Below are 20,634 nucleotides of genomic sequence, written 5' to 3'. Positions count from 1 at the left end.
ATTTCCTGTCTTAGACCTTACTTCTCACAGAGGTCTGAGAAAATGATCAAGTTTTCCCTCCCGCTATATATAAAGCTACTCAACATGGAAACTGTTTTTATGATTAGTGGTGGGGAGAGAATGCCTCATTAACTCACAGAATTTCCTATAACCATAAACACCTCATAAATAATTCATTTTGTGTTCTATATGTATCCCTGGTGCTATGGAATATGGTTACACAGCAAAGGATTATGCCAATTCATACCAAGAGCTTAAAAAAGTAATTAAGCACCGAAACCGTAAGAAATGCAATCATGAAAATATTGCTTTATAGTAAACTTTTGGAAATTGTTTCAGAAACAGAATTGGGTTCAACCTTGGTCTTGGTCTTAGTGGGATCTTCTGAATCAGCAATAAGTTAGTTATTCCAGCCAATGGTAGCATTTTCCTAGTGACCTGAGAAAAAGTTAATTCATTCCCCTCAAAGTAATTTATGATTTTTTTTCATGGGCCCATTAAGCATACAAAGAAGCTGCCCCTCACTCCTGGGCTGTGTCTGTACCAGGAACATTCGAGGAATTGCTTGTTCCAGTTTACAACTTCAGTAATTTGTCTTCTTTATGGGCTGGATTTCTACGATCAATTTGCTCACTTGTTTTGTCCCTTTGGGGCTCTTGCCATACTTTTGGTTTTATCTGGAAGCAGTAAAATGGTGGTACATCAAATTTGCCTTCGTTTGAGGGTAAAGAAATTTTCCAGTATAGAGTGGAGAAGCGGGGACCAGTACTCACAAGTTTTACATTGTCTCTTGCTTTAGTGAAATGAATTTTCTTTACTGGGGAGGGACCAAGAGGCGCCATTTTTGCATTTCCTATGAGCCAAGGGATGCCGAGATCTCCAGTGAATTGTGGCTACTAAAAGGACCAGGATGGGGCACCTGTGGACGTGTTAGTTCTTCCCATGAGAGCCCAAGAGCCATCAAGTCATAGGAAGGAGGGTTTGAGGGAAACTTGGATGCTCTCTAGTCCCACCCTCTCATTTCACAATGAGGAAGCTGAGGCTCAGGAAGGTTCACTTAAAATTATGGAGGGAATAAAGTTGGGGGCAGAATTTGAACCCACTTCCTCTGATATCTTGGCTAGTTCCTTCTGCCTTCACATCCCTAATACCTACCACGATGCCTGACAAATACCAGGTGCTTAGTAAATCATTATTGATTGACTAATTGATTGATGGGCATGAGTAGGTAAGAGATGCATTACCAATGAATACATGCAGATGAGAATTACATCAAAGAGATCTAAGACTAGAGGAAAAGGATAGATCAGTCTCAAGGCATGAATAAGGGCTACTGAAATCTTTAGCCCATTGGCTCCATTAGTATCTATATCACATGAAGATATCTGGAGCATGGATTCTTTTTTATTTTCATGTATTTTTAATTTTAAAAAGTAGACCTTGCATTTTAGAAATAACACTTTGTTTTGGTTCCAAGGCAGCAGAGTGGTAAGGGCTAGGCAGTGGGAGTTAAGTGACTTACCCAGGGTCACCCAGTTAGGAAGTGTCTGAGGCTAGATTTGAACCCAGGATTCTTAACCTGGGGTCCATAGACACCCAAATGTACATGGAGAGATTTCAGAAAGTTTGTGACCTTAGATGGGGGAAAATGGCATTTTTCTTCTTTTTCTTTTTTTTTTTATTAGCCTTGATCAATTTTTTTTTATTTTTCTTTTTATTAGCATTGATCAAAATTTAGCATTTCTTTCCAAAATGAATATAGATGACCAATCTCATTCTGGGAAGGAATAAAAGACTTCACCAGTTTCCCAAAGGTTAAGAAGCCCTGATGTAGATGAAAACCATGGACACACTGGGTAAAGCTCCTCTGAAGGATTTACAGGGAACATGGACAAGGATGAGCTGCAATCTGCAAAGTCAGAAGGTATACCCATATTTATGAAATCAGAGATTCTTTGAGGTTCAAAGGATTTCTCTGGAACCATCTCTTACATAATTCAGGCTTACAAAGGGATGAAAGTTGGGGCAGAAGTGGATAGAGCACCAAGTCTGGAGTCAGGAGGATCTAGGTCCAAATCTGTGTGATCCTGGGCAAGTCACATAACCCCCTTTGCCTAGCCTTTACCCTTCTGTCTTGGAGTTGTTACTAAGACAGAAAGTTAGGTTATAAAAAATTTTTAAATAAAATAAAAAGGAGGACTTGGGAGATCACAGTTTTGGCAGCAGGGAGGAAAGAGAGCATTCTGGGCATAGAAGACAGTCAGAGAAAATTCCCAGAGCTGAGACACAGACTCACTGGATTGAAAGCCAAACCAAGAAATGGGAGGTCCTGGCTTTAAATCTGGTCTCAGACACTTCCAAGCTGGGTCACCTTGGGTAAGTCACTTAGCCCCCATCGTCTACTCCTTGCCTTTTGGTACCAGTATATGATATTGATTCTGAGATAGAAAGTAAGGGTTAGAAATAATGATAATAAAATTTTATGAGAAAACTCATTCTCCATCTCTCCTGTGACTCTTGTAGGCAGCTCACAAGGAAGCCCTCCTTACAAAAAAATAAATCTATGAGACAGCAAAGGGGTTAGGAATGACAACAAATCCCAAAGAACTGGAGACGCTCATCTATCGAGCTCTTCCAGGGCTCGACGTAACTGTCTGAAAATGAGAAGCAGACCTGCTCATGTGTACAGTATATGGTTTTATTTTCAATACCAACACAGTAACCACAAGGACAGCAAGAGGACCATGATGGCGGCAATAATACGGGAAGCATTCTTTGACAAGACCAGCGGGCCATCTGCGTGACGGCGTGGACCTGGAACAGGCTCAGAGTATACATTGGAGAACACAAACCTTAAATAGATACCAGTTGCAAACATGGTGTGCTCAGTGACAATTTTCCTTTCATGATGTGAGGGGAAATATTTACAGCTCTTCAAAATCGTGTCCACTTGTGTTCATGGCTTCTGGGTGCATGACTCTTCCCATGAACAAGATGGTACCTACATCAGAGTGGGAGGAAAAGCACAGATGAGAATTCCATCCCAAAAAAGGGGGGAGACGTGCTTATCTTTTTGTCTCTTTTTTGGGTTACTTGCAGTGTGCCAATCAATCAATCAATCAATCGATCAATCAACCAACATTCATTAAATATCTTCTCTAAGCCCGGCATTATTAGGGATTCAAAGAGACCAAGGCAGATTTTGTCCTCAAGGTGCCCTTGAATCAATGAAGGGGATAACATGTAAACAGATAAATAGGAAACAAGCTGATGAGAAACAATGAACAGAGGGAAGGTTCTGGAATTAAGAGGGGTTCAGGAAGGCTTCCTGTAGAAGACAGGGTTTTAGTTGGGACTTAAAGGAAGCTAGAGAGGTTACTAGGGAGAAGGGAGGAAAGAGAGCATTCCAGGCATGGAGGACAGCCAGAGAAAATTCCCAGAGTTGAGAGATAAGAGTGTTTTTTGTTCCTGGAGCAGCCACAAAGCCAGTATCACCGGTTTGAACAGCACAGCACAGTAAGGTCTAAGAAGACTAGAAAAGGAAGGGCAGCTGGGTGGCTCAGACCTGGAAATGAAAGGTCCTCAGTTCAAATCTAGCCTCAGATATTTCTAAGACTATGTGACTCTGGGCAAGTCACTTCACCTCAAATGTATAGCCATTATTGCTTTTTTGCCTTGGAACCAATACTTAGGATCAATTCTAAAATCGAAGGGCTTGGCAACGTCTTGGAGGTGGGCAGGGGAGGGGAGAGGGGCTGCGATAGGAGAAAGTGAAGAATCTAGGATGACCCCTAGGTTGTGAGTCTGAGGGCTGGAAGGACAAAGTTGCCGGAATGATAAATTTCACAGTATTTCAGAGTTGGAAAGGACGTGGGCATGCATCAAATTCAAACGTAACAACCTTTTTTGTGATGTAGACCACCCTTTGGCAGCCTGGCAAAGTCAATGGATTCCTCTGAATAATGTTTTTAAATTACTGGAGGAAATCTTAAATGGTAGTTAAAAGTTAATGAAAATAAAGATGGATTTTGTTCCAGTCCAAATTCATGGATCCCCTGAAGTCTGTGATCCATGAGCCTTAGGTTAAGAACTACTAATCTACTCCATGAACTGCTGCAGAGCGAAAGGAGCAGAACCAGGAGAACATCGTATGATGCTGGACTGTGGAATCTTAATCTTGGCTACTCTCAGCAATACAATGGTTCGGGATGATTCCGAAGGACTTATGACAAGGAATACAATCCACCTCCAGAGAAAGAACTGTCGGAGTCAGAATGCAGATGAAAGCCTGCGATTTTTCACTTTAGTTTATTTACAGCTTTATTTTGGGATTTTGGTTTTATAGCAGTATTCTCTTACAACAATGACCAGTATGGAAGTATATTTTGCATGATAATACATGTATGAACCAGATCGAACTGCTTGCTGTCTCTAAGTGGAGGGAGAGCCAGGAGGGAGGGAGGGAGACCATTTTGCATTTTATAATTTTGGAAAATGTTGAAAATTGTTGTGATGTGTAACTGAGAAAATAAAATAGGTTTGAATTAAAAAAAAAAAAAAAGAACCACTGATCAAATCTAATCTGTGCTGTTAAAAAATTCTTTTCATTCTCAGTTTCTTTTTTGTTCTCCAAAGTACTCTTGGAAGGTGGCAGCTATCAGAAAAATGAGGTACCAAAGGCAATGTCTTCTCCAGCCTGGGAAAGATTCAGTGTGACTCGTTAGCAAAGGTTCAGCACTCATGACTCACCTGTTCTCCTATTCCTGATAAGAAAAAAGAATGGATGGTCGACGATAACCTGGGGATAGAGCACGGCCATGCGACTAATGGCAATCATTCCTGTGGAGAAGAAGGGAAAAGTGGCCAGTAAGGGACACGGGGCTGCAACCTAGACTGTATTCAGTAGTCTACAAACTCCTTTCGTGAACCAGAGCCTCAGAAACTGCCTCTCATCTCACCAAGAAATTCCTCTTGCTCTGTATGTCACCGAGAAATAGGACTAACAATCGCATCTAAGTGAAAAAGGGGTCCAAAGTAATTACAAGTCTGCTTGTGCTCTGAGAATGATTAAAAATGGCACGGGGAGATTTGTGCCCAATAACATAACGGCAGTGAGAGGCCCTAAGTGAGTTCTAGCAGTCGCTCCTTTGCAGAAGAAAGTGAAAAGAAGATGTTAACATTTTGCCTCTCCCTTAAAAGTACAAAAAACAAGTCACGAATAGCAGGCTAATTCAGCCACCGTCTCCTGGGGAGGGTCCTGTTAGCATTCTCAGGGATAAACACGTCTGTGTCTTTCCAAAGGAGATCTGGCAGGTTAATTCCTTTTGAGCCAAAGGAAAGAGCCAGAATCCTTCTTTTTAACACCAAACACACGTCCAGGGAAATCTCTGTTTAGCAAGGTCAGTTTCTTCACCAGCAGAATGAAGGTCCCGCTTCCATGGCCGCTGCTGTGTTCTGGCTCTTGATCTACAAAAGCCCACAGTCTGGGATGACTGTCCCCATACATAAAGGCATAATAGAAGATTTATGCGTGTATAAGTAGAATATACAAATTATATTCTATACACTTTACTTTTCTGCATACAGGTGAATAAACGTAGAATCCAGATCTGAATAGACTTCTTCAGTACAGACACCCACCATGCATAAACCTCTGTTAAAGGGAGTGGAGGGTCTTTTGAAATGCCTAATTAGTTTGTTATCTTGGTGCTAACTCAATGGTCCAGAGGATTGTGAAGGTCACCTCTAAGCAGAATCTGAATCCAGGACTAAGTCTACCACTAAAAACCGAGGGGCTGAGACATCAGAAAAAAAAGTTGTATCATTAGACTGTTGCTCACCTTCTTCAGCGGTAAATACCATAAAAGCTGGTAGGGAAGGACAGAGAAGGGAGCTCCACGACTGCAGCCCATAAAGCCAGGCTGTCTATGGGATTGATTAAGCATCGAGGCAAAGCAATAAACATCTCTTATGTGCTTCCTGTGTGCCCATCGCTGTTAAGTGCTGGGAATACAAATACAAGCCAAAAGACAGTCTCTGCCTCTCTGCCCTCACAGGGCTCACCATCCAGTGGGGGTACCCAAGCGGGCAGGGATGGGGGCAGTGGAGGTGCCCAGTGCGGAGGCACGAGGTGAAATAGACTGAAATCCACCAAGTCAGAAGCACAGCCAGGAAAGGACCCAAGGCTGGCCCGTCCAGGCGTCTCCACAGAACGGAGGTGCCAAGAGAAGGCAGGGGGTCGCGGCACAGCCGAGGTGGGTGCCAGGAGAAGGGCACACGTGAGACCAGGACGAGGCACGAAGGCGGCCCCAGAGGCATTCAGCGATGGGAGAAAGGGGCCAGGAGTGCCATTTTTCAGCCTGACACATCATTTCTAGCAGGGAAACCTTTGCTTAAAACACAAGGCGTCATCTTGTACATCGTGTTGTGCCTATTCAGAATAGAATAGCTTCCCTGCGATGGAAGATGGAAGGGAAGCCATCCTTTCAATTCCCCAATCCCTGCAGAGGAAGGATGAAAATTAAAGATGCAACATAGCAAGAAAATCCATCCTTATAAACTGCTGCCAAAGCCTTCCTACCACTCATTAGAGGCAAATTGTGGGGAGGAGGGAGAGCTTAACAGGGCACCCGAGACCCCGGGCGGGCCACACATCATCCTGGGGAGGGATGCCTTGTTCAGCATTCGCGCCAGCCCTGAGTTATCGCCTACATCAGCTTCTTGGCATGATCCTGGAAGTGCGCGTGTGTGGGTGTGGGTGTTCCCTTTAGGGTATTACAGAAAAGTGGGCCAGAAACAAAAAGCCGGGCAGGCTGGATTTTTATTTCGTTTTATTTTTTTAAAAAGAGAGAACCTGGTACCTGAGGCAGCAGCCGCTTCGGATCCTTCCTCGTTAACCTCTATGAAGGATTTGTGGACGGCTTTGGCCAGGAAAATCTCCTTGTTGTCTGGGGAGGAAAAGAAGAAACAAGAAGTATGTTTTTGTATCCGAGGCAGAGAGGACTTCTGCCCCAAATACCAAGAAGTGATGTAACGGTTTAGTCTAAAATGACATTTTCCTGATATATATTTCCCACCACTAATTTTTTCTTGTTTTGTTGGTGACCTTCTCATTGTTGGCCTTTTCCCTTACCAGATGGGGAAACTGAGGCTATGTTAGTATTCCTAGAGATTCTCAAATCTCAGAGATTACTAGAGTGGCTAGCCATTCCCTTCTCCAGCTCATTTTACAGATAAGGAAAAGGAGGCAAACAGGGTAAAGTGACTTGCCCAGGGTCACACAACTAAAATACTGGAGTGATTAGCCATTTTCTTCTTCAGCTCATTTTACAGATGAGGAAACTGAGGCAAACAGGGTGAAGTGACTTGCCCAGAGTCACCCAGCTAATAATTATCTGAGGTCAGATTAGAATTTGGGAAGATGAGCCTTCCTGACTCCAGGCTTATCACTCTATGATTCCCAAATTCAGAGGGAAAAGGTAAACTTTTCCAATATATCTGATTTTAAGGGGGAAGGGAATATGGCAAAGAGAATGACACCAAAATTAATTAAAAGCTCTGATTCTGAAATCAGAGGACCTGGGTTCAAATCTGATCTCAGTTATGGTTTGTGTGATGTGTGCCCTTAAACAAGTCATTTATCCTGGCATCAGTTTTTTCCACTATATGATCAGGAAATCAGATTAAATGAGATTCCTTATGATGCTAGGACTGTGACCCAAAGACATTTCTTGACAAGGAGCTCCATGGATATAGGATGTCAGCTCCTCTATCTGTTGTGGTCCCTTTATCTGCTGATTTTGCTTAGTTATTTTTCTGTATAATAAAGGAAGCCTATTGGGTGGCAGGAATGGCATCCACAACCTTGGAGGTCTTTGCCAGCTATAAATTTATAGTTATGAAATATCTATGATGTAAAAAAGTTAAAGACATCAATACAATTTGGAAGCACCTTAAAATTATTCCTTTTGCTTTTCTCCAATGTTTTATAACCATAATAAAGGGCAGACATTTGTGGGAGAGATTTAATAAAATCAAATAAATTTCAATTGGTCTTGCATTTTTGTTGTTGAGGAGGAAAGATAGAGGATTTGATCCAGTTGCTGTTCAGTCTTTTTCAGACTCTATGACCTCATTTGGTGTTTTCTTGACAATGATACTGGAGTGATTTGCCATTTCCTTTTCCAGCTCATTCATACAGATGAGGAAACTGAGGTAAACAGATTAAATGACTTGTACAGAGTCACACAGCTAGTAAATGTCTGAAGATGAAAATGTCTTCCTATCTGCTGCACCATATCCAGGGTTATGATTTAATTGACTTTAGGAATTTCTAGTTTGGAAAATCCCTGCAAGAATACAGGTCACTGCTCTGTAACTTCCTGCCTGAGGCACTGAAAGATGAAGTGATTTTCCCCTGATCACACCTTAGCATGTGTCAGAGATAAGATTTGATCCTGAGTCTTCCTGGCTCTCCCTTTATCCACCACAGCAGACCATCTCTGCACTGCCCTTTCAAGGAGTTCTTTCAGAAACAAAATTATAATATGGGATTCTCAGCTTTATTTCATCCTCTCTTAGAAACTTGGAATCAATCTCTAACAACCCTCCTTTCTTTCCAGCTAACTCTCTCCCCGGGGCATTTCCATTCTTCCACACTTTTCCAGTATCATCAGAAATTATCTCTTCTGTCAGTCCCTAACAGAGGCTTTGGAGACCAGTTTTCCTGGTGAATTCCCTTTGTAACTTATTAGTGCTGGTTTTGAGTAAACCACTTCATCTTCCCAGGATCCAACTCCTCTTCCCTCTATTCATCTACAGAAGAGGAAAAAACAAAGAACCCTAGCTCGAACCCTAGCAACTGGAACATGAGAGAACTCCATCTCCCTCCCCATCGTTCAGCTTCCAGGGGCTTCAATTTGAACTCACGATAAGCTATCTTGGGAGGGATCTGGATGAGCTGTTTCCACATGCCCAGGATGCCTGGGTAAACATTACTTATTTTCTCCTGGAATGGCACAAGGAGAGACTGTGAAAAGTGACCTCCTGGGATGATGTGAGATAGAAGCTCCAGCCTCAGGCTGCCAGAGCCTCAGGCCAGTCGTTCCTAAGCCTGAAGAAGAGCATCTGGCAAGTGTTTTAGGGCATTTTGACCTTCTGTTGGTCAATTAAAATTTATTAAGCACTCAGGAATGTTAGGCACAGGGTGAGGCACCTGAGAGGAGAAGAGCTCATTGTCACCTCAGTGTTCCCAGAAGAAAACATCCCACCAGCATTTTAAATTTCCTGGACTCAGCTTCATGAACACCAGTGTGTCCACCATTGACTGGTGAGGAAATGGCATCTCAGAGAAGAGTCTTCACTTGCCTAAAGCCTTGGCCATTAATTCTAATTTTCAATGAAGAATATACACTTAGGCAGATAAAGCACTGAGACGAGTCAGGAAGACAACCCCATGGGTTCAAACCCAGCCCCAAACACTGACTAATTGTGTGACTCTGGACAAATCACTTAATCCTGTTTGCCTCAGTTTCCTCAGTTTTAAAATGAGCTGGAGAAGGAAATAACAAACCATTTCAGTATCTCTGCCACAAAAATGCTAAAGCCTATTTACCTCAATTTCCTCATTTGTAAAATGAGGTAGAGAAGGAAATGGCCAAACCTCCAGTCTCTCTTTCAAGAAGACTCCAATGCGGCTGAAACAATTGAACAGCAACAAAATACTTTCAAATTGTCTACTTGTGTTCATTTTGACAACTTCACCTTTATCATCTTTTTCCTTGTATTTTTTTTTCTGAAATGAATTGACAATAACAGATAAAATAAAAAAGCTCAAATGTATAGTAGTTCTTCCTTTGGCATTAGACATCTAAAGGAAAAACATTTTCAAAAGAAAATCAAGAGTAAGGATTCTGAACTCTTTTTGCATTGTGGATCCCTTCTCATAATGTAGTTTTGAACTTCATGAAATAAAATATGCAGGATTATGAGAAGGAAACAAATTATATTGAAATATAATCATCAGTTATATCTATTTTTAGAGGTTCATAGACACCAGGTCAAGAACCTCTGACTCACACTGTAATTTTTATTTAAAGAAAAAGAAAAAAGATAACAACTAGTCATCACAGGATCAGAGTTAGATTTGGAAAGGAATTTGAAGATTCTAACCATTTGTTTACGAGGAGAAAACACGGGGACCCAGAGAGAAAAAGTGATTAGGACACTCAGATGATATGATAGACGTAAGACTCAAACTCAGGTCCTCTGACTCCAAATCCAGAAGTCTTTGCCCTTACTACATTTTTATGTCAAACAAAAATATGGATGATTATTAATCTATATTTACAAATTACCTTACCCATTTTGGTTTAACATAAAAACATTGTACGGTGCATTGATAATGATGTCTTCATCATTTCTCTTGGGATGGATGTGTGGGCTACCCCAGCCTACTTTCTGTTCTCATCTTCATGCATCCATATTGGTTCCCCCCATTCCTAGAACTCTCTCCTCTCCCTCCTAACTTCCCAAGAATCAATAGAAATTTCCCCTTTTGTAGGTGATCTTGTCTTTCCCAGTCTCTTTCCTCCCTACCCCTCCCCATGTCTTTCCTCTGAGATTACATACCATTTATACTGCTTATAACTTATACATACATAGCATGTTCTTTAGCATGTTCTTTCCCTTAACAAAATGTAAGCTCTTTGAGGGCAGGAACTGGATTTTTGCTCCTCCACTCCTCCTCTTCCATGCTCCCAGTCTTGGGTGTCCCCAGTGAAACTACATGGTCTACCCTGGAGGATCACCAAATAAGGGGCCGATAACTTTCAGCATTAACTAGTTCACCTAATTTTTCTTCCAAGTCTCTCTAAGTCCCAGAAGCAGACCCATATTCATACCCGGCACATTATCTATACTTAATAAATGCTTGTAGACCGAGTGACTGAAAACAGAAGGAAAGAAAAATTTCCCACAAAGACTTAGATTTCACACAAGGCCTGTGGTTGAAACTGGTGATCAGTGCCTTTTTGGGCTAAATCAGTACCAAGGGGGCATGGGTCTAAGTAGGCATTTTGAGGAGGAAGGCTAGAGAATCCCTAGTGTCTACAGTGGGGAGCTGGGCAAAGAATAAAAATTGTATTAGAAGGGATATCACATTAAGCTTGGGAATGTCCATGTGGGAGACTTAATATAGTATCCCTGACCCAAGCAGTGCCACAGCCCCATCGCTGCCCCTGGAATCTCTCCAGGTCAACTTGGTCCATGGCTCAGCTCATCGATTTCAGCGGGCACTTCTAGAGTCTCCCCTCATCAGATATTGTCCTGATTCTTCACAGGCATCACAAAAGGAAGGAAATCAAGGATAAATCATAATCAAACCCAACATTGATAGATGTTGACTGATGCTATGATTGCTCAGACATTTCCTTGTCTCCTGCTCCATTCCAAACATAAGAAGGGTTCTTAGACTCTGGGTTTCTATAGAGTATGGATGTTGACTCTATGGGATGTGTTCAATCACAGACATTTTTAAAGATCACTTCTAGCTCTCAATAAAACCCATTGGGAGCTTAGCTCTAGCACAAGCCAGCACACAAACCTCTTCTTTGAATGTGTCAGGAGAGAGAACAAGAGGGTGATGTAAGAGCACTTTATGGATAAATCCACAGCATGATTCTAAAGGCTGATTTGTATATGGCTTTTGCTGTGGCTTCCTAATTTCTTTACATTATCCATCCTTTTGTTATTATTATTAAGGGCAGGTTTTTTATGCTAAAAGATTTTGTGTTTCTTCTTTCTTGTGCTCTGGGGAAGCTCAAAAAGATTCATCTATTAATTCATTGGCTGACAGCCGTTAGTCCCTATTACACACTCATAAGTGCACACACACACATAAGCATGTGCACACCTACACATGTACACACACATATACAATCTCTTTCTACATAGACTGCTCTCAGAGGAGTTTTTTAAATTATAACTTAAAGAAGAAACACTCTCATCGAATCCTCTAATTTAGCAAAACCTTTTGCTGTGTTCTGTGTTAACGGGGACAGAGCCACAATAACAACACACATACGGTAGTGCAAACACAGAGGCAGCATGGGGAGTGTATAGAACACTGGATTTGGAATCATGGAGATGTGGGTTAGGATCCATATGGAACACTGGACAAGCCCCTTAACCTCTGTGGCTTGGTTTACTCAACTATAAAATGGAGAAAATAGCATTTGCCTTGCAGGGTTGCTGTGAGGCTCCAATAAGACACTCTTTGTAAACCAGCAAACTAAATAATTTAGACTATTCTGTGAGTAATGCGGAACTTACAGAGGTTGCAGAGCAGAAGACTCAGATTAGAGATGTCATTTAGAACAAAAGATCTGGCAGGTGTGCACAGGGTAGTCTGGGAAAAGGTTAGGGAGTGATGACACTAGAGGGTGACTTTGCCAAATATCTTTCCTAAAGGCAGGTATGCAACACATCAGTTTTCCCTCAGATCTCCCAGATTCGTGGCCTTGAGGACCATTTTTCATGATGAAAGGAACTTATTCAAGAAGGATCTGGTCTTGATGAATCCATGATAGCTCCTAATAAATCACAGACAGGAGAGTGGCAGAGTGATATGACCTTCCATGGCCATAGATGCCTAAGATTGGTGTGAATAAAGAATGATTTGAAAGGAGGAAAGTGTAAAGATGGGAAGCCATGTTGAGACTCTATTACCATAATTGAGAGGAATGATGATGAAAGTTTGGGCTAAGGAAGTAGACGTAGGAATAAAGTGGAGGGAATAGATGGGAAAGGCATTGAAAATAAAGAGTTTGGGAACAATAAATAAGGGATACAGCTGAGATCTCTCCAAAGTGAAAAGTAGAATCAAGGTTTCCAACACAGAACACTGGTTAAAAGGTAATTTCACTGGCAGAAAGAGTGAGGTCAGGAGAAGGGGAAAATTTTAGAGAAAGGATAAGTTACAGGAAGATTTCTATGGGGTAGGAGGAAGGAGATATATAGTTGGTGGGAAGTGACAGTGATAGAAAAAAAGGAATTAAATGAAAAGCTTCAATGAAACATTGAAAAATAAACAGAAGAAGAGGGTAGCTGGGTGGCTCAGTGAACTGAGAGTAAGGTCTAGAGATGGGAGATTCTGGGTTCAAATCTGGCTGTGTGACCCTAGACAAGTCACTTAATCCCTATTGCCTAACCTTTAACTGCTCTTCTGCCTTGGGACTAATATACATTATTGATTCTATGATGGAAGCTAAGGGTTTATTTTTTTTTTTTAAAGAGGCCATTGAAAATGAAAGTTTGAAGTCTGGGAGAGAAATCACATCTAGATATTAGAGGAAAGCCATCCTGGGGGAAGGAATAGAAATAACTGAGATTGTGACAAAAGAGAATGGAGAACAGAAGAGCGTCTTTGTGTCCCTGGTCTCCCACTATATTAAGTGCTGCTCAGATCTAGCTGCATTGAATTCAGTTGGCTAAACAATGGAGGCAGAATGTTGAGCACAAAATCCCAACTGCCCCATGGTGACCGGGCATGATTGGGATGTCGCTTTGAAGGTAAAAGGTGTTTATCGGTCCCCTCTTACAGTCTCCCTAAGTCCAGAAGCTGACCGTGTCACCATTAGCAGCAGACTCATTGACTCCTGCATTACAGATATCTCGATGGGAAAAGATGTTTTCTAAATGCGTGAAACGACTCTAACTAGTGAGAAAAGACCAATCTGAAAATGCAGCCATGCTGTATGCAGAGCATACAACTAACTCTTTGGAGCTTGGCCAGGACAATAGGACAGGCTTTTCCAATAGCTCGAATGAGGAAAAAGCTTTAAATCACACTATATCATGGTTCCAAACACGCTAGTGATGGAGAGGAAAACATTGTCCTCTGGGGAATCACCAACGTTTACTTCATGCAGAACATCCACTCTGAATGGATCAGAGCCTTGGGTGCTTGGCGGGGAGCCACGAAAATGTTTCCCATTCCTTCTTATGAATGGACAGAAACATTGAGAGAAAACTCTGTTTGTGTTTTTGGCCCTGAGCCCTATGAATAAGGTAGAGGAGGTCCATGCCAAGTTTAACAACATGCATTTATTAAGTGCTGAATATGTGCCAAGAAGGATGCTAGATGATGGAAATGCATGGACAAAAGTAAGGCGGTCCTTGCCCTCAAGGAGCTTATATTCTAGGGTTGGGGGCAGCTAAGGGGGAAAGATTCTAAAGGGGAAGATGGCTAATAACTGTGCTGGGAGGCAGGGGAGATTAGGAACAGCCTGAAGAAAGAGGAGACAACAAGGTTCAACACAGTATGGCCCAATTCCGTGCCAATTCTCTTCATTGAGTTTCTTAGGCTAAAACAAAATCCCACTCAAAACACATTCCCATTCTCTTTGTTCTTCCTCCATTTTCAGCTCACTTCCCCTTGAGAGGGGAGAGCCAAATTCTCCCATCCCTAATGAATCCTCAAGGATTCAGTCCCTCCCACACCCTGGGATCCCTTTGCTAAAGAACTTTACTAAGGAAATTTAAAAGCATGTTTCTTTTTTTTTTTTTTTTTAAAGTTTGTTTTAAATTTCCCTTTCTCTTAGTATATAGCCTACACGGGTTTTTCAACAAAGAGATTTTATTCTATTGGATGGCCCAGAAGCTTTGAGTGTTATCATCTCTTAGGTTTATTAAGTCTCCAAATCCTCTGTCCTGACCTTCTCAAGATGAAGCAGTTTGAATTTTTTAAGTGTTGAGAATTTATTGTTCTAATGTAGCTTAAGAAAGAAACCTGGGTAGACTCTTATTCTTAAATAATTATCTTGGTTTATTTTATCTCATTAAAGTTTTATTAATATATGTCATTTTTATGTCATGATCAGTTTCGGATTTGCCCATCCTTTGTAACAAGGAAAAACAATTAAGGAAAATGAATCATGTGAAGGAATGCAATAGACCACTCTAGAATTCACCTCATTTCTCCAGAGAGAGTTGTTCAGTCATTTTCAGTCATGTCCAACACTTCATAACCCTGTTTGGGGCTTTCTTGGCAGAGATACTGGAGTGGTTGACCATTTCCTTTTCCAGCTCATTTTACAGATGAGAAAATTAAAGAAAAGAGAGCAAAGTGACTTGCCCAGGGTCACAAAGCTAAGATTCTAGAGTGGTTTGCCATTTCCTTCTCCAGCTCACTTATTTTTAAATTTTTCCAACTCATTTATCAGACAAGAAAATTGAGGTAAAGAAGGTGAAATGACTTGCCCAGGATCATAAAGCTAAGATTTCCTTCTCTAGCTCATTTATTTTTAATTGAATTCACTTATCAGACGAGAAAATTGAGGCAAACAGGGTGAAGTGACTTGCTCAGGGTCACAAAGCTCAGATTCTGGAGTGGTTTGTCATTTCCTTTTCCAACTCATTTTCCATATGAGGAAACTGAGGCAAACGAGGCTAAATGACTTGCCCATAAATGTCTGAGGTCAGATTTGAACTCAGGAAGATGAATCTTCTTAACTCTAAGCCCAGAGCTCTCTGCATTGAGCCACTCAGCTGCCTAGGGGGACAGGGAGGTGATCATTTCCTCACCTTTTTTTAGGGCCAAGATTGATTATTATAATTACAAAGCTCTTTGTTTTCTGTTACTGTTCTTTTGATATTACTGAAGTCATGTGGACCTTGTTTTCCCAGTTCTGCTCATGTTACACTGGGCCACTTGATATGATCAACAAAATTATAGTTTAAAGTCCCTGCCTGCCCTTTAGGAATTGACAGTCTAGTGAAAGAGGAAAGAACCAAACCAAAATAAAGAAAATATTCCACTCTAAACATAATTGTACTCTCTCCCAGAGAAACAAACGCTTATCTGGTCCCATTCCCCCTGGGCCTCTATCACCCACAAACCATCAAAACATCCATTGCCCAGAGAGGGTTAATTATGATTCTGAATGAGCCTCCTAGAACTTACCAGACAGAGCACTAAAATCTGCATTTCTGTTGAAAATCTCAGAAATCCCAAGGCCCTTCAGGACATCCTTGAGGTCAATTTCCTGCTCTATGGTGAACCTGTAGGACAGATAAGAAAAACAATCTCAGGGTGGCTGGAAGGAGATGGCAGGTGGTGGGGGGCTCAGAATCCATGAAGAGAAGGTAACTGGGAGCTGCCCAAACCTGCTCCCCAACGCCAGTGACATCTGATTGCTCCAGATAAAAGAAGATAGTATTGGAAGGCCTTAAAAACGGAGACTGATAAAAGTGAGAACGGAAAGATTAGGAGCTCCAGCCAGACACCCATCTCTGCTTTAAGCAGCAATCTTTCCCCCATTTCCCTGGGCCAGTTACCTACTAAGCATTTACAAAGTCAAAACTCATTTGGTCTGCAAATGCCCTTGTTGGGCTGGGATTTGTATTTGGATTCATCCTTGGATAGTGCCTTTTCTTTGTATTCATCCTTGGTTACTGCATTCCCCCAGCAGCCACCTCACTCCTTTGTATGGTTCCCCAAGGAAGAGTCTCAGAGAAGAAATGAATTCGATTTAGAATTCTCCAGTATCACTGGCGTCCATGAAACCCAAAGACAAAGGAGAAGCAAAAAGAGGAGATTTCTCACTTGGCCGGATCCAGGTTTCCATTGTGTGCTAGCAGTATGGTCTAATGGACAGAAAATTGGACCTGGAGGTGGATTCAGTTCTTACCCACGGACACTGTCTGGCTGTAGGATCTTGGATAAATCACTTGGACCTCTCTTTGCCTCAGCTTTCTCCTCTATAAAAAGGGAATAACAACACCTTCCAGGATTATTTTGGGGCTTAAAAAAAGTGGATAAAGTACTTTGCAAACTTTAAAGTGCCATAGAAAGATCCAGTATCATTGTTTTTGTAAATGGTATCACCATGCATTAACCATGGGTTGCAGGACACTCTCATGATAGTTGATATAATTCAGGGAAAGGCTAATAGCCACTGAACATGAGTCATAATACCACAGCTCTAAAACCTCTCCCATCAGTTATTGGTGTAGGGCAGGGATGCCTCACCCCTCTGTCTGGCAAGGACCACCTTTGGCAGTTTAGTGAGCCATATGGATCCTTTCTCAGAATCCTATTTTTAAGTGCTTAAACAATATAGATAGGGAAACCAATTATATACTGAAATACAGTTATCAAAATATTTCTTAAAAATAATTTTCTGGAGCTCAGGTTAAAAACCCGTAGGGTAGAGAGTGTCGTTTTTGAGATGAAAATAAAAAGGGAAACAAAGCAATAAAAATACAGTAGAAATTTCCATTCTACAGTAAATGAAGGAAAATATATACTGAAGGGAATGGTCATGAGATGCTAGATTTCAGGCTGGAGGAATCTTGGATCCCATTTTATTTTAGACCCATTCATTTGAGAGAGGAGGAAGACCTGAATGGAAAACTTAAATGACTTGGCCAACTTCATACCCATAGATGTGGCAGAGGAAGGACTCAAACACAAGTCCTCTATCTTTAGGTCCAGCTCTCCTTCCACTGAACCATCCTGCCTCTAGAGAGCAAGAAGCTTTTGGTTGTAGCTCAAGCTGGTTGGCCATTTGTCTGGGATTCCCAAGCACCTTATCAAAAGTGCATATAATTTTTTAAAATGGTTAAAATTGTTTTTACATGTAATTTTGGGAAGACATGTATATGTGTGTGTGTGTACTTTTTTTTAAGTACATACAGAACTCTGGCCTTAGACACTTTTAGCTGTGTGACCCTGGGAAAGTCACTTAACTCCCATTGCCAGTCCTTACCATTTTATTTTTTTGGCCTCAGAACTAGTATTAGTTCTAGGATAGAAGGTAAGATTTTTGGTTTTTTAAATAAAAAAGAAAGTATTCCTACAGATCTCTTATTTGTACACTCAGCTCTTGTGTGGATACATCTATGTTCGGGAAAAAACATTTAGAGCTTGTCTCAATCCGATCAGTCACAGTTGGAGACACTGTACATGTTTTGGATGTGCCTGAATACGAAGGGCCACAACAACCACCAGCCCAAAGGAAAGAGTGTTAGATCCAGAATCAGAGGGGTTCTTGAGTTCAAACTGGACCTCTTGTATCTCCGGGCCCCAGAAACCTAAATGGCTTCTAACATTCTTTTTTGCTTGAGAGCTCTTGGAGGGCAAGGATTATCTTTGTGCCTCTTTCTGAATCCCTGTGCCTTGCATGGTGTCTGGACATGATCGATACCTAATAAAGGCTTATTTCTTTCCCTTTTTTCCCTTTTCAGATTTTTTTCTATGAACTGAATGATTTTGTTGAATTTTTTACTCTTCTTTTTTTTTTCTTTTTCTTCAAACTTAAAAAAATCGTTAAGAAGATGGCTTTCTGGGGAAGGGAAATGGGGGAGAAACAGAGAAATCTAAGTGATAGAAAAACAAACATTATCAATCATTGTATTGTTTTGGAAATTAATACAAGATTGCATTTATAGCTTACATTTAATGCCAGAAGCTTTCTCAGAAGGTTGAAAGAGGAAAAGAGAAAGTTTAAACCGAAGTAGAAGAGACTTGCTTTCCTAAACCGGAGCAGGATGAACAAGACTGGGCTGTATTTGTGATCTCTGTTCTGGGGGATTTCACAGAGGAGTTGAGTGCCTGCCATTTGGTGGGGTAAAAGGAAAGTGGGGGGAGCCTCATGGAACCAAGTGACAGAAATGAGACCTCAAGCCCAGGAGCTACGCAAGTGATACTGATCAGTAAAGAAGGTCTAGAGTCGAGGCCATAAGGAAGATAGAGATGGCAGTCAGTTAGTGAAGTCCCTGAAGGTGGGGTTTCAGTTCTAGGGGGACACCCCAACCCTCTGCCCCCTAAATTCAAACATTCTGAAGGCAAAGTGCCATTCTGACGAGGTGGATTTCAAAGAAAAAAAAATAAACACACTCTAAGAAGATGTTTCTATATTGATACTGAGCCCTTAAGAATTTGAGAGTGTTTAAACAATTCTTAAAGGACCAAATCAGATGGTTTAGACCAGAATTAGGGTACAAAGTGCCATAGGGCTGAAATTTTGAGGGCTGCCACGATACTCATGAGAGAAAAGATGGGTTCAATTCCCAGTCAGGAAAAACTGTGTTCAAATCCTGCCTTAGACACTTAACACTGGGTAGGTCCCTTTACACCACCAAATACTTTTTTTTTTTCATCTGTAAAATGGGTATAGTAATTACGTCTACTGCACTGGCTTGTTGTGAAGGTCAAATAAGAGAGTGTGTATTTTGTTGCTCAGTCGTTCCAGTTGTGTCTGACTCTTTGTGACCCTATTTGGGGGTTTCCAAACAAAGATACCAGAGGGGTTTGCCATTTCCTTCTCTAGCTCATTTGATAGATTAGAAAACTAAGGCAAACAGCGTTAAGTGAGTTGCCCAATGTGCATGTGTACTTGATAAACTTTAAAGCACCATTGTAATATGGACCATTATTTTGGGGAAAGACATGTCAACATGTAGAGGTTGACTAAGTATCAAAATGTTCCTAAGATTAAGGGAAAAATAAAAGAAACATAATGCTCTAAAAATATGAATTAAAAATAAAGATCTAGGCTGGTTTTGTTATTAAATTGGTATGCATATTCTTTCACAGGGAAAAACAACATCAAAAACCACAAAAAGCTTGGACCACTTAAGGCAAAAATTTCAGATGCTTGAATAAACACTAGCATAAAGTATTAAATTATTTATACAGAATGCCAATCATGGTGGATATATAGGACAAGAATAAAGTTAAAATTAGTTTAAAAAAAGTTATGTTGTATTCTCAAGGAGAATCAGCATTTCACCAAGAAAACTAAATACTTAATAATTTTTGAAGACAAGAAATTAGAAAGAATCTTAAGTAAAAAGGCTTAGTCTTTACTTGGGCCCAAATTCATGAATAAAGCCAGTTATTACCCAGAGTGCATATTTGACTCTTCTCAGGTCCAATTTGGCCTTTCTGGGGGAAAAAATCAAAAGGGCAGGAGATTGGTTTGTAATGCTGGTTGGTATTAAAATTTAAGTTACAAACAAGTTGGCAGTAAAGACCAAAGCTGACTTCAACCACTGCTCTGTATGTCTTTCCAAAGCATTGGGAATTCAGTATAAGATTTCGTAGAATTACTGTCAAAATGGGAAAGGCATGATTAACCCTGCCTTGTTTAGTAATTCAGGGACTAATGCAAATGAGTAAAGGAAACTGTCCACTTCATAATTGGATAGGATCTTTCAGAAAATGAAAATTTAATTTTCCTTTGCTATGGCCTTTCATTTCTCTGTAGACAGGGCCAGGAGGTCACATTTCCTGGTGAATATGTTTGAGTCAGAACATAAAATATTTATAAAGCATTTACTTAGTGCACTGATAAAATCTCATCTTTTGCCTCTAAGCCCTAATAGGGACTCAGCACATGAAGCTATTGCCATTGTCCCTTGGAATTCCAAGGAAGCAAGATAAGTATCCCTGAATGGAATGTAGAAAAACCCACAATTCTTTGTGTCAGGAGAGAGGGAGAGGGGGAGTAGGGGTGAGGAGGAGAGAGAGAAAGGTAGAGATAGAGACAGAGAGAGAAGCAGAGAGAAGAGAGGAGTTGGGAGACAGAGACAGAGAGATGGAGAGAGAGGAAGGGAAGGAAGAAGGGGGGG

General features: G+C 41.1%; 1 protein-coding gene across 1 annotated transcript in view; it reads right to left on the bottom strand.

Moving 5' to 3' along the window:
• Positions 1–2,677: 2,677 nt before the first annotated feature.
• SERPINI1 (serpin family I member 1) overlaps positions 2,678–20,634 on the bottom strand; it is a 39,933-nt gene continuing 21,976 nt past the window's right edge. The window contains exons 2-5 of the mRNA XM_044669544.1: positions 15,962–16,059; positions 6,861–6,947; positions 4,750–4,839; positions 2,678–3,001 (exon numbers count right to left, since the gene is read on the bottom strand). Of these exons, the coding sequence (XP_044525479.1) occupies positions 2,925–3,001; positions 4,750–4,839; positions 6,861–6,947; positions 15,962–16,059 (352 nt within the window). The 3' untranslated portion in view covers positions 2,678–2,924. The remainder of the gene's footprint in view (positions 3,002–4,749; positions 4,840–6,860; positions 6,948–15,961; positions 16,060–20,634) is intronic.

Source organism: Gracilinanus agilis, chromosome 3 (assembly GCF_016433145.1).
Source record: "Gracilinanus agilis isolate LMUSP501 chromosome 3, AgileGrace, whole genome shotgun sequence".
Taxonomy (NCBI): Eukaryota; Metazoa; Chordata; class Mammalia; order Didelphimorphia; family Didelphidae; genus Gracilinanus; species Gracilinanus agilis.
This window is presented reverse-complemented; position numbering and strand designations above follow the sequence as displayed.